General features: G+C 48.4%; 1 protein-coding gene across 1 annotated transcript in view; it reads left to right on the top strand.

Annotated features, from left to right (window-relative positions):
- Window positions 1–453: 453 nt before the first annotated feature.
- Window positions 454–14,034, top strand: part of NWD1 (NACHT and WD repeat domain containing 1) — a gene marked incomplete at both ends in the record, with an annotated part of 37,182 nt that continues 23,601 nt past the window's right edge. Inside the window, 7 exon segments of the mRNA XM_079701520.1 lie at window positions 454–571; window positions 1,935–2,020; window positions 4,417–4,539; window positions 8,237–8,353; window positions 8,357–8,534; window positions 12,209–13,282; window positions 13,285–13,480. Coding sequence (XP_079557646.1) covers window positions 454–571; window positions 1,935–2,020; window positions 4,417–4,539; window positions 8,237–8,353; window positions 8,357–8,534; window positions 12,209–13,282; window positions 13,285–13,480 — 1,892 coding nt within the window.

The raw sequence follows: 14,034 nt of genomic DNA, 5'->3' as shown, positions 1-14,034 counted from the left end.
GTCCAGGCTCAACTTTCATGGAGCCCCAAGAGACCCAGGTGTTTGGGAGGCTGGCTGGTCCCTGGGACCCAACACCAAGCGCCAGGAAACCACAGTTGCTATGGTGACCGCTGAGCTCCCGGGGTGAGGAGCTATTGGTTGAGGGGCAAAAGGCTCCGGTGCCTGGAGGAGTCAACATCCAGGGGCCTTGGCTGGGAGGCCACTGCCCAACATTCCCCCATTAGCGCTCGCAGACCAAGCAGAGCAGTGGAGAGCCACTGGTTCAGCCCCCCGGGGGCGCTGGAGGTGACAGAGCCTGCAGGTAGCCGAGGGGAGCTGAGAGAGTGAGATGGGAGCCCCGCTCCAGATGGCCCTGCCTGGCTGGCCTCCTAGGAAGGCCATCTGGCCACTGGCGTGAGGTCTCTGAGGCCCAGGTCCTTTCCTGGGGAAGGACTGTCCAGGTGGGCAGGCAGCATGAACGTCAGGCCCCTCAGCCCGGGCACCCGCCGGCAGCCTCTCCAGGGTCAGTCAGGCCCCCTCCCGGCACTTCCATCCAGCAGTGTGGCCATCTTCATCAACTCTATGGTCTCAGGTAAGGGACTGGGCAGGGCTGGGAGCTCAGGGGATGCCAGGGCAATGGGTATGGCTCGCAGGTTCCTCTAAGAGACCTGGATGTGAATGCAGCCGGGACAGTGACCCACGTAGGAACTGGTGAGGGAGAGCCTCCCTGACCCTCTGTTTCCTCCTCCATAAGCCAGGCTCAGAGCCTGATTTGACAGAGTTCCTCTGAGTAGCAAATGATATTGCAACGAATATTAATGATGAACATTCTACACTCTAGGCTTAAAAAGTGCCTGAATCTTCCCGTAGCTACAAGGCTCTGCATATGAAGGGGACCCTGTTCCCTCCTCAGCTATATCTGGTTTGATTCTCACTTCACCCATGTGTTGTAGTCATACTGGGCTCCAGCAGGTCCTGGAACCCATGAAGCCTCAGGCCCCATAAGCTGTAGTTATTCAAGTTATGTGTTTATTTAATGTCTGACTCCTCTAACCAGGCTGTAAGCTCCATGAAGGCAAAGACTACATGGTGTGTGTTGGCAAATGTTTAATAACCTCTTCTCCGGATATTAAAACAAAACCAAAAACACCTGATTTATACCAAAAACAACATTTATTGAGCCCCTGGGTTGAGGGCTGAGAAATTATCAGTGACCTAGACAGGCAGAGGTTCTTGACTTTGGAGAGCTTGCAGCCCTGCAAAGTAGAGGCATCACCCCCATTTTACAGATGGGGAAACCGAGGATAGCCTGACACTTGGCACAAGGCCACACAGTGAAGTCAAGTGGTGGAAAAAGTCTCAGAATCCAGGTTTACCCTAGGTAGGGCTGCCAGAGTTATAACAAAAATAAAAAACCAAACTGCCACCACCAGCAACAAAACCAGGGCTCCCAGTTCAACTTTTATTTGAGATAAACAACCAATAATCTTTTAAGCGTAAGTATATCCCAAATAGTGTGCAGAGAGGGGCATACTTATGCGAATAACTGATTTGGTGTTTATCCCAAGTGCAGGTTGAACAGGGCTTATCAGAAATGCAAATTCTGGGCCCTATGGAGTGGGCTATACTTATGCTATCAAGTTTTTCATTGTTTATCTGAAATGTAAATCAACTGGGTGTCCTGTATTTTATCTGGCAATTCTAACCTAAGGTGACCAACCATCCTGGTTAGCTGGGACTGAGAGGTTTCCTGGGATGTGGGACTTTTAGCAGTAACAACAGGAAAGTCCCGGGTGTAGTTGGTCTTTCTGGTTTACCTCCTGTTTTTTGTATCTTTTGATTCACTGTGAAGGGTCCCAGCCTTGGTGGGAGCAAATAAGGCTAAAAGCAGAGCCGTGGGGCAGGGAAGAGTTCTGGGTTCTTCCCTTTCATATCCTCCATGCCACTCCTTGCAGATACGGATGCAGAGAGGCAAGCCCTACAGAGCACCGCCTACCCCGTAGTACAGACCTTCTGCCAGAAGCACGGCCTGATGTCCGAGGTAATTGCCCGACTGTTCCTCACTGCCTCAGCGTCAGGGAATGAGGGTGTGCCACCCGGGCAGTCACACGGGCTCTTTGCTTAGAGGGACCCTGTGCCAGTGTTACACCATGGAGGCTTAAAGTCCTCTTAAAAAAGGAGAGTGCAGGGCTTCCCTGGTGGCGCAGTGGTTGAGAGTCCGCCTGCCGATGCAGGGGACACGGGTTCGTGCCTGGGTCCAGGAAGATCCCACATGCTGCAGAGCGGCTGGGCCTGTGAGCCATGGCCGCTGAGCCTGCGCGTCTGGAGCCTGTGCTCTGCAACGGGAGAGGCCACAACAGTGAGAGGCCCGCGTACCACAAAAAAAAAAAAAAAAAAAAAAAAAAGGAGAGTGGAGGGGTCGTGGCCACAGGCACTGCGGTCAGCACAGGTGGTGTGGCAAAGTACTAGGAGTGGCTGCCTTGGGACCCCGCTCCTTGGGCGTGGCACTTTTGTTGTTGTTTTGTCCTGCCTTCCCGGGCTCTCCCTGCACTGGGGCAGCTTCGGGGGCATCTAAGAGGGCCGTGGGATATCCGGGGTGGGCAGGCAGGTGAGACGTGCCTTTTTCCTGGGACACTAATGGCGTACCATCTGGGCAGTCACCACGGGCCCCAAATAGACTGCACCGATCCCAGGGCGGGGATGTTGCTGCCTGCACATTTCCAAGCGGAAATCAACAAACTGTCTGGAGTCTCAGCTTCAGGTGACGCTGCCTCCTTGCCATTTACGACTGTCATCCATCACACCAACAGCCCCCACCAGCATTTACATATTACTAAAAAACAAGCAGTGCTGTGATGGGAATTTGACTCTGCCCGCCACTGATCATGAGACATAGTTCAATGGCAGAGACACTAAAAAGGAAAACATAGGTGCTGAGCACCGATGAAACACCCCGTGTGCATCCCTTTAATGTCCATCAGGTGCTGTGTGGCTAACACAGTAAACATCCTCAAGACGCAGTCGGAGAGACAGTGGCCCAGAGAGATGAAGGTTCTTGCCCAGAGCTGGTGGCTGTCACTTCTTCCTTCTCCCCTTCCTCCTCCAGCCACATCCAGTACTGTAGTCCTTTCGCCCCATGCTGTAGTTTATTAGGAATTTTATGTCTTTCCCTCTGGACAAAGGAATTTAGGGAGGCAGGGAGCATTCTGAGTCCCATCCCCCTCTCCTCATCCCAGCTTTCTGCAGCGTCAGCTTCACTACTTGAATTGAACCCTTTTGCCTAGCCAGCTTCTGCCTAGCAGGCAAAAATGGACCACAAGCGTGCGGTTGCCAAGGAGACTTTGCCACATCTGATTCTGGCCAAACGAAAACCCTCCTTTGCAAAGAAAGCTCTGAGAACAAGTGTGGACATGTCCTCGTTTAAAAAGGAACAGTTTGAAAATGCCCAAGCTCTTTAAAAAATTTTTTTTAATGTTTTTAAGTAAATTTTTGAGTTCAGAATTTAGATTTGCAGGAAGGTTGCCTATGGTACAGAGTTCCCATATGCCCCACACCTACTTCTTCCCCTATATTGTAAACATCTATTATCAGGGCATATTTGTCATAACTAAGAAATGGACATCAGGATGTTACCATTAAGCAACCTCTGGACATTATTTGACTGTCACCAAGTCTTCTATTCGTGTCCCCTCTCTGGTTGAGGACCCCGGCCAGGGAATCCTGTTGCGTTTAGTTGTCACAGCTTCCCACTCTCCTGTGGCTGGGACAGCTCCTTGGTCTTCTCCTTTGTACTTATGACCATCACAGTCTTGGGGATAACTGCCCAGGTGTCCTGCAGGATGTCTCCAGTCTGGGTCTGTCGGATATTTTTCTCATGATTACACTGGGATTATGGGTGTCATTCAAATTCTTTTGATCCAGACATCCCTCTTTGTGGAGAGGCTATCAAAAATTACTGAAGAGGGACTTCCCTAGTGGCGCAGTGGTTAAGAATCTGCCTGCCAACGCAAGCGACACAGGTTCGATCCCTGGTCCGGGAAGATCCCACATGCCTCAGAGCAACTAAGCCCATGTACCACAACTACTGAGCCCGCACGCCACAACTACTGAAGCCCACGTGCCCTAGACCCGCGTGCTGCAACTACTGAGCCCGTGTGCTGCAACTACTGAGGCCTGCAGGCCTAGAGCCCGTGCTCCACAACAAAAGAAGCTACCTCAGTGAGAAGCCCACACACCACAATGAAGAGTAGACTCCACTTTCTGCAACTAGAGAAACAACAAAGACCCAACACAACCAACCAACAAATTAATTAATTAATTAATTAATTTAAAAAAATTTTTAATTACTGAAGAAATTTTACACCTTTATCAAAGGGAATTAAAAAAAAATCACCCATCCTACCACCTTCCTGACAAACCCACGCTTGTTATTTCCAGGTGGTTGATCTGAGGTGGGGTATTCGAAACACCGACACCGAGGCCACCAACCACATGACCACGGAACTCTGCTTGGAGGAGCTTGGCTGGTGTCAGAAAACATCCATAGGGCCAGCTTTTGTTGTGAGTCTCTTGGGAGGGATGGATTAGCTCTTACTTCTCATTCCACCACCAGGATATGGCCCCTACTTCTTAGCCAAACCCATCAGTGGAGGGAAGTGGGTGGCATTTCTGCTATCATATCCAATCTTCGTAGCCTGCCTATGGCAGACATTGCTAATCGATCACAGCACTCATTTTTCTGCAGAGCTAGCTGGGATCCAGACATTAGCAGTCAAGTAGAAGCAGCAGGTGAGTTGGAGAGCAGAGTGTTGAAGCCCAAAGGGATCTTAGAATTTGCTCCGAAACTTCCCCTGGGTTTTTCACCTCATTCACTTTGTCTGGGGAACGTTGAGGTCCTAGAAAACCACAGAGAAAGTGGAAATCTACAGGGTATCGAAAAATTTTTTCTCCAATGTGCCCCATGGTGTTGGGAGCAGACTCTGTGGCCCTATCTGGAGCCTGCCTCAGGGGCAAACTTCCTCCCTAGGTGAGACCAATCAGGGTCTTCTCCCGTCCCCAACTACACTCCCTCTGACACCAGAACAATGTTGCAATGTTGTGTTAGTTTCAGGTGTACAGCAAAGTGATTCAGTTATACATATATATGCTTTTTCAGATTATTTTCCCGTATAGGTTATTAAAAAGTGTTGAGTATAGTTTCCAATTTTAATTATTGCTTTAAAATACATCCTAGGGGGCTTTCCTGGTGGCGCAGTGGTTGAGAATCTGCCTGCCAATGCAGGGGACACGGGTTCGAGCCCTGGTCTGGGAAGATCCCACATGCCGCAGAGCGAGTGGGCCCGTAAGCCACAACTACTGAGCCTGCGCATCTGGAGCCTGTGTTCTGCAACAAGAGAGGCCGCGATAGTGAGAGGCCCGTGCACCGCGATGAAGAGTGGCCCCTGCTTGCCACAAGTAGAGAAAGCCCTCGCACAGAAACGAAGACCCAACACAGCAAAAATAAATAAATAAATCTTTAAAAATTAAAAAAAAAAAAAAAATACATCCTAATGTTTGAAAGCCTGTACCATCTGGCTTACGTATCTCCTTCACACATTTTTTTTCCAGTCTTCTAATTTTGCTGATGATTGAGCCTGATGATTGATCATTTTGTTGTGTTTCAAAGAAAAAAGAAAAGAAAAAAATTTTGTAAAGAAAAAAGGGAGATGGGGAGAAAATGAACTCCAGGAAGAATTCGATTTTGCAACCCAAACTGCAGGCAATCAAAAGCACAATGCAGGGCTTCCCTGGTGGCGCAGTGGTTGAGAGTCTGCCTGCTGATGCAGAGGACACGGGTTCGTGCCCTGGTCTGGGAAGATCCCACATGCCGCGGAGCGGCTGGGCCCGTGAGCCATGGCCGCTGAGCCTGCGTGTCCGGAGCCTGTGCTCCACAGCGGGAGAGGCCACAGCAGTGAGAGGCCCGTGTACCACAAATTAAAAAAAAAAAGCACAATGCAGAGGTATCAGCAACTGCGAAAGCTCAAGGTGAGAATGAGCACATTTATTATAGAAACAGAAAGGTCAATATGACAGAAGCAAGATGGAAAAGGGGATTAGTGGTACAGGATAAACTTGGAGAGACAGGGAGGGGGAATCAATTCACATGGACCTTATGGGCCAAAGCTAAGGGTTATGTTAAGTGTCATGGAAAGCCTTCATAGAGGTTTTACTGTTTGTTTTTGTAAGCAGAGGAGTGATGATAAAATACAATTTCTGGTTTTTCAAAAAAAAAAAAAAAGCACAGTGCAGCTTCCAGGTGGCATGGGGGATGGGGGACAGGAGGGAGGATGATCTCTGAGCTTCCCCCAGGCCCAAACGGCCCAGGGACCTTGAAAATCCTTCCAAAATCTTAGTTATCAAGATAATTAATATTTTAATGCAATGTTATTTTTTAATATCAAAATTGACCCCCCAAATCCATAAGGAACAAAATATCAAATTCTAAAGACAGAATCCACCCTGCACTTTGGAGACCTATGTTCACCTCCCCCCAATCTGGCCCTGCTCCCTGGCTGCTACTGGGGACAGTCCTGCCCCCAGGGCCACATCAGAGCATGAGATTTGGGCAGAGCCAAGGGAGGCCTTCATTCTTGTCACAGCTCTATTGCTGGGACAAGCCAGCACCTAGTAATAGGTAAACAAGGTGTTTCCTGTGGCTGTCATAACAAATGACCACAAATGTGGGGGGCAGGGAGCTTAAAATGACAGAAATTTATTCTCTCACAATCTGGAGGCCAGAAGTCTGAAATCAAGGTATCAGCAGGGTCGCACTCCTTCCTAGCTTTCTCAGGGTGAATCTTCTTGTCTTCTCCAGCTTCTGGGGTCTCCAGGTATTCCTTGGCTTGTGGCTGCACTCCCCCAGTCTCTGCCTCTGTTGTCATAGCATCTTCTTCTCCTTTTCTATTTGTGTCAAATCTTCCTCTGCCTGTCTCTTGATAAGGACTCTTGGGATTACATTTCAGGCCCACTTTGATAATCCAGGATAGTCTTCCAGTTTAAGATCCTTAGATAAATCATGTCGACTGAAAAAAAAATGCACAACCTGAAAGTTGAGAGTTATGTTTTCTTTGGTGGACATTCTTAGGACTACAAGCCTGGGAGACAGCATCTCAAATAACAGAGAGAGACTGCTCCAAAGAGGAAAGGGGGAAGCCAGGATATATAGATAGGAGTTTTTGCAACAAAGACCATGTAGTAAGAAAATCAAAAGATTACTGTTAAAGAAAACCAGATATCTTAAGTAATTTATTGCTTTCCTATGTATGCGAAGATGCAAGAGTTTGGGCTCACTGAAATTATTCCTTTGATATGTACCTCAGCTATCTGGGGCCAGTATCCTGTGCTTTCTCATCCTGAGTCTCCTCAGGGTGCATCTTTGGGGGTGGGTGCAGTGGCGGACTCCTTGATGGCAGGCATCCTGTTTCCCTCCTGAGTTTCCTCAGGGCTCACCATCGGGGAGGCTGTAATGTGATGGTTCGATGGCTGCAACATCCTTTGTTTACTGGCATGGCAGGCAATATTGTTTCACTCACGAGTGGAAGATCAGGAGAAGGATTTATTATGACTTGCAGCAAGTAAGGGGAACACCAGGGACCTTTCCCAAAGCAGTTTCTCCCTGAACAGCAAAACTGGGGAAGTTTTAAGCTCAGGGTACATGTATATTCATGAAGGGGCTTGAGCAGAGGAGACTTCAGCATAGAATTGGGGCAAAGGTTCACAGAGTCCAAGTTTCAGTTGACTGAAGTCAGGAGGGTCCACATCATCATCCTACCCTCCACTTGGGTAGGGGTCTTAGTTCCTGCAGAACTCAAAGATATATTATATGTATATCCCTCGAGGAGGAGATGGGACTCTTTTTTATCACTGGACTATTGTTTCTTGACTGCTTTTCCATTATTCCTGCATTCCCTCACTTCCCGTAAGATCACTGATTACTGAGATGTGTTCAAGGACAAGCATTGCAGCCAGGCTTGTCCTTGAACACAAAATGATCATAAAATGGCTTAGGCCAAAATGATTTCTCTTATGTCAAGAAAGCCATTGCGGGTGCTCTTTTTCTGGAGACCCACTAACCTATCTGCTTACTTTAATATAATTATCTCCATGGTACAACCACCAGGACCACTTTAAGGGCTCGGCATGCCTCACCCAGGGTCACAGATCTAAGTGCCCAAGCCAAGATCTGAACCTATACTCCCCACACCCCTCTCTCCTCCAGGCCCTCGTAGGTGACCAGTACGGCCCCCATCCCATCCCCTCGCTGATCGAGGAAAAGGAGTGGGAGGCGCTGAAAGCTCAGCTGAGCACCAGGCCACATGACCTGGAGCTGGTGGCATGATGCTTCCAGACAGACGAGAACGCCGTGCCCCCCACCTACCTGCTGCAGACCCTGGACAGTGGGGAGGCCCGTGGGCCCGAGGAGGCCACCCTGACCTCTGCACTGTGTTCTGGAGCCCAGGAGGCCCGCAGGCTGGGCCTCATCACCCAGGAGAAGTGGCACCGCCACCACCGGTCAGGTGAGGCTGCCGGGACTCCCTTTGCGGGTCCCCAGGAAACATCCACCCGTTTAAAATACACATCACGTTTTGTCCAAACGCCACAGTCTGCATTTCTATAAATGCCAAACCAACCTAGCTCCCGGAGCCCTAGTTGTGAGAAAGATTATTTATCTGATCCAACAGAGTTAAGTCAAGTCCTGGTGAATTTCAGTCTCTTAGGATTCTTCTCTCCTTCCCTGGCTCCTTTCCTTTTCCCAAGCAGGCTCCTGGCTTTGGGGGACGTGTACTACGATGACCCCATCCCTGTTTGCCTGGGACTGAGCCACTCTCATGATGCTGGACTTTTAGGGCCAAACCCAGGACAGTTCCAGGAAAACTGGAAGAGTGGGTCGCCCTGTGTTAGTCGAGAGCCGTCCCCTGCTAAGGAGTCGTCCTTCATCAATGTACCTGCCTCTGAGGTGAAAACTGAGGCAGAGGAAGAAGGAGTCTCTTTTGCCCAAGTGGGAGAATAGGGATTCCCCCCTGTGACTGCCTGAGTCCACCACCCAACTCCCAGCTGGTCCCTTACCTTTCACCCCTGTCCTTGTCTTCTGCCCTTTCCATCCTCTACACGGGCTACCAGAAAGATTTTTCTAAAAATGCAGTGTGATCAAGCCATTGCCCCACTGCAGGGTGTCAGCAAGAGATAGGTTCTTATTATTATTTATGAGTTAGTAATGTCAGCTTATGGATTATTAGTATGTCAATTTACATCACCCAAACTATTAAATATATGAATTTATACCACCCACACTATTAAGTGTATGAATTTATATCACCCACAGTATTAAATATATGAATTTATATCGCCCACACTACTGAATGTATGAATTTATATCACCCACACTATTAAGTGTATGAATTTATATCACCCACACTATTAAGTATATGAATTTATATTACCCACAGTATTAAATATATGAATTTATATTACCCACACTATGAACTATATGTATTTATATTACCTACACTATTAAATATATGAATTTCTATTATCCACACTATCAAATATATTAATTTATATTATCAAAAATATTAAATATATGAATTTATATTACCCACATTATAAAATATATGAATTCATTTTATCAACATATTTAATATATTGATTTAGTTAAAGATATTGAATGTAGTGATATTTATTAATAGTATTTTAATTTTATTAAAATATAGGATTATTATCTATTATATATATACATTCTAGTAAAGACATACCAATTTTTAAAATTTTTATTTCAGGATAATTTTAGATGAACAAAAAAGTTATAACATTATAAAGCTACAAAGATAGTGTAGAGTTCCTGAATGTTCTTCACCCAGCTTCCCGCAATGCTAACATCTTACGTGACCGAGGTACACTTGCCAGAACTCAGAAATGAACATCGGTATTTAATATTGGTGCATGACTAGTAACTAGACTCCAGACTTTATTTGGATTTCCTCAGTTCTCCCATCAATGTCTTTCTGTCCCAGGATCCCACATTGTATTTAGTCCTTTGTCTCCTTAGGCTACTCTGATCTGTAACAGTTTTCATGATCTTGTTTTTCATGACCTTGACCGATTTGAGGAGCACTGGCCAGGTCTTTTGTAGAATGTCCCTCAATCTGGGCTTGGCTGGTATTTTCTCATGATTAAATTGGGATTGTAGGTTTTGGAGAGGAAGACTGCAGAAGTAAAGTTCCCTCCCCATCCCATTGCATCAGGGGTACCTGAGGCCTACTTGACATCACAGGTGATCCTAACCTGGACCCTTTGGTTAAGGCTAGTAATGACATACCAATTTTTTTTTTTTGTCCCCACTGTGCGACATGCGGAACTTCCCCAACCAGGGATCGAACCCATGCCCCCTGCATTGGAAGCACAGAGTCTTAACCACTATACCACTGGGGAAGTCCTGACATATCAATTTTGAATACACTTTTATATGGATAATAATGTTAAGGCTACTGTTTCTTGTGCACTTACCATGTTGCTATTGCTTGCTCTATGACACAAAGCCAAGTGAGCTAATTGCTCTCATAGAGATGTCTGACATCGGGACTGTAATCAGCGTCTGGGCTCAAGTATGGGGTGGGCTGGGATTTACATCTCAGCCTTTCCAGCCATATTGACTTTTGGCAGCTTGGACTCTCCTTTTCCTCATCTGTAAAATGGAACTAGTCAGAGGTAGTACCTAATAGAGTCATTATAGGGACCTAAAGGGTCTTGTCCCGGCCTTGATCTCCTTCAACAATGAGATCTCTAAGCAATCATGTCAAACTTCGCCCATTAAGAAGTCCCACTTGAAAGAACAAATAGAAACTCCTTGACATCAGCAGAAAGCACAAACAGTTGTGGAGTTCAGGGGCACGTCATGGACGGCATCTTCAGAGCATATTATTTTCCAGGCACCTTGCTCAACTTTTTTTTTAAAATTTTTATCTTGAAATAGAGATTCATAGGAAATTGCCAAAAGAAAAAAAAAAAAAAGGAGGAAGAGGTATCCTTTACCCATTTTCCCCCAAAGGTAACATCTTGCAAAACTAGAGTGCAATATTATTATACAACCAGGAAGTGGATATTGTTACAATCCAGAGAGAGCACACTTGTACAGACACCATTTGTGTGTGTGAGTGTGTGTGTGTGTATGTTTGTCTCGCCCATTTCCTTCTCTGCAATTTTCTCACCTGTGTAGCTTCGAGTAACCACCGTGGTCAATACACAAGACTGTTCCCTCACCGTAAGGATCCCCCCCACTGTCCCTTTAGAGCAGCATTCACCGCTTCCCACAAACCCCAGCACTGGTAACCACTAACCCATATCCATCTCATTTATTTTGTTATTTCAACCATATCATAGAAGATAAGATCACAGACTGTAAACTTTTGAGTTTAGTTTTGTTCCTTCAGCATAAGGTGCTCAGCTTTTCACAAGCATTATTTCATAGAAAATCCTCACAACAGCCCCTTCAATGTTGGACTAGTACACCCATGTTACAAGGGAGGAAACAGAGACTCAGAGAGGTGCAGTGATTTGCCTAAGGTCACACAGCCTGCTGGTGGCAGAACAGATGGTCTTGGATTGGTTAATGCCAAAATGTGTCCAAGAAGGATCCTGTCTGGGGACTGTTAGCTGCCTTCATCTCTGACCTTCACTCATGGGGCTGAGGGGCATGTGAGGTCAGTCCAAGGAGGACTTTTGAGTGGTTCTTGTCTTGGGCTCTGAGACTGAGTCCTGTCTGCAAGGGCCTGACTCGCTCAGCTAGAGAGCTGGGATCCTCTGTTGAGCCCAGGGAGGCTTCAAAAATAACTCCTCAAGTCTGACTGCTATTTCAAAACAATGGCCTCCAGGGAGAAGTCAGTGTGAGCTCTTGGCTCTGGAAAATACAGGTCCTCAGGGCAGCTGCTCCATGCTCTGGGACAGGGGTCAGCAAACCATGGCCCAGTGACAAAACCTGGCACACTGCTTGTTCTTGTAAATAAAGTTTTATTGCAACACACTGGAGTGTATTCGTTTACATGTTGTCTGTGGTTATGCCAGGTGACTCTGGAACACACTAAGCTTGAGAACCAATATTTCCATCCCCGGAATGTGTCTACTAAGTGCTCCCATTCGAGCCAACTGATGACATAATGCTGACCACACTCACTTCCCATCTCCTCCACTTTTGCAATCATCGAGGGGGAAATAGAATGGGGCCTGCTGAGCTCAGCAGACTGGGACCAGGGGGCGACCGTCTTCCTGAGAGATATCCAAGACCTCAACAAACACATCCTGGAGGTCTGCGCCCTCAAGATGGTGGACCAGCTTGCAGCCGTTTGCCTGGACACAGACGCCCAGAACCTTCTCAGCAGCCTCAAGGAGCACATCGCTGACATGCAGCCCGGAGTTCTCAAGGCCCACTACCTGGCATGGAGCCGAGACCTGGTGGACCCCCCAAACAAGGCTCATGGACAGTACCCAAAGGAGCTAGGGGAGCAGTTTGTTGCCAGGGCTAAGCATCAGGTCCTCAAGTGCCTCCAGAAACAGGAGGCAGGCAGGCGGGAGTTGGCATGGCTCTATCAGGAGATCCGCCACCACCTGGGGCTCAGTGCCGAGGCCCCCCGGACCTTTTGTGGGCACCAGGAGCTCCTAACCCAGCTGGGGCAGCAGCTCCAGCAGAGCGATGGCCACCCCCACCCACCCCTGGTGCTTTTTGGACCCCCGGGCATCGGAAAGACTGCTCTGATGTGCAAGCTGGCTGAGCAAATGCCAGGGCTGCTTGGCCACAAGACAGTGACCATTCTGCGGTTTCTGGGGACGTCACAGATGAGCTCCGGTGCCCGAGGCCTGCTCCAGAGCATCTTCTTCCAGGTGTGCCTGGCCTACGGGCTACCCCTGCCCCCTGCCCAGGTCTTGGAGGCCCATACCAGGGTGGTCCAGTTTTTCCACACCCTCCTCCACACCATCTCCTGCCAAAACTTTGAGTCCCTTGTGATCCTGCTGGATTCGGTGGATGAGGTTGCCTCTGTCCACCGTGCTCGGAGGGTCCCCTGGCTGCCTCCCAAGTGCCCCCCAAGGGTCCACCTCATCCTCTCGGTCTGCTCAGGACAGCGGGGGGTTTTAGACACTATGTGGCAGGTGCTCACGGACCCAGGTGCTTACTGGGAGGTGAAACCCCTCTCTGGAAACCAAGGGCAAGAGATGGTTCAGCTCCTGCTGGGCGCCTCGAGGAGGACGCTGAGCCTGATGCAGAGGGACCTGCTCTGGCCAGCCTCCCGGAGTGTGGGCACCCGGGGCGGCTGAGGCTGGAATTCGAGGAGGCCCGGAAATGGGACTCCTTCACCGTGCCGGCCCCTCTGGCCTCCACAGCTAAGGAAGCGATGCACCAGCTGTGTGCCTGCCTGGAGCAGACACATGGGCAGCTCCTGGTGGCCCGAGTGCTGGGCTACATTGTGTCTTCCCGGTGAGTCTCTGTTGTTTTCACTCTTTTTTGAACTGAGATAGAACACATGCATTCTTCTCCAAGGGCAGCCATAACAAAATCACAACCTGGGTGGCTTAGAACGATGGAAATCTATTCTCTCGTGGTTCTGGAGGCCAGAGTCTGAAATGAAGGTGTCAGCTGAACCACACTGCCTCCGGAGCCCCTAAAGGAGAATCCGTTCTAGGCCTTTTTCTTAGTTTCTGGTGTTGCTGGCAACCCTCAACATTCCTTGGCTTGTAGACGCATCACTCCAATCTCCACCTCTGACCACCTTGTGGTCTTCTCCCTGTGTGTCTCTCTGTCTGAATTCCCCTCTTCTTGGAAAGACATCACTCATTGGATTAGGGCCCACTTGCATCCAGTATTGTTACCGACCAGGGTTCTTGGCCTTCTTAATCAACAGAAATTGATAAGAGGCCAGAAAAGAAATTCAGGCAAGGCTTTATTGGGGCCCCTGCTGCAGCAGAGGGGAGGGAGAAGAGGTAACAGGTTCCCCTGCTTGCTCGCTCCCTGAGGGGGGAGTGAGCTTGTTC

Source organism: Hyperoodon ampullatus (assembly GCF_949752795.1).
Source record: "Hyperoodon ampullatus genome assembly, chromosome: 4".
Taxonomy (NCBI): Eukaryota; Metazoa; Chordata; class Mammalia; order Artiodactyla; family Ziphiidae; genus Hyperoodon; species Hyperoodon ampullatus.
Note: the sequence above shows the minus strand (reverse complement) of the source record. Positions and strands in the feature narration are given on the sequence as shown.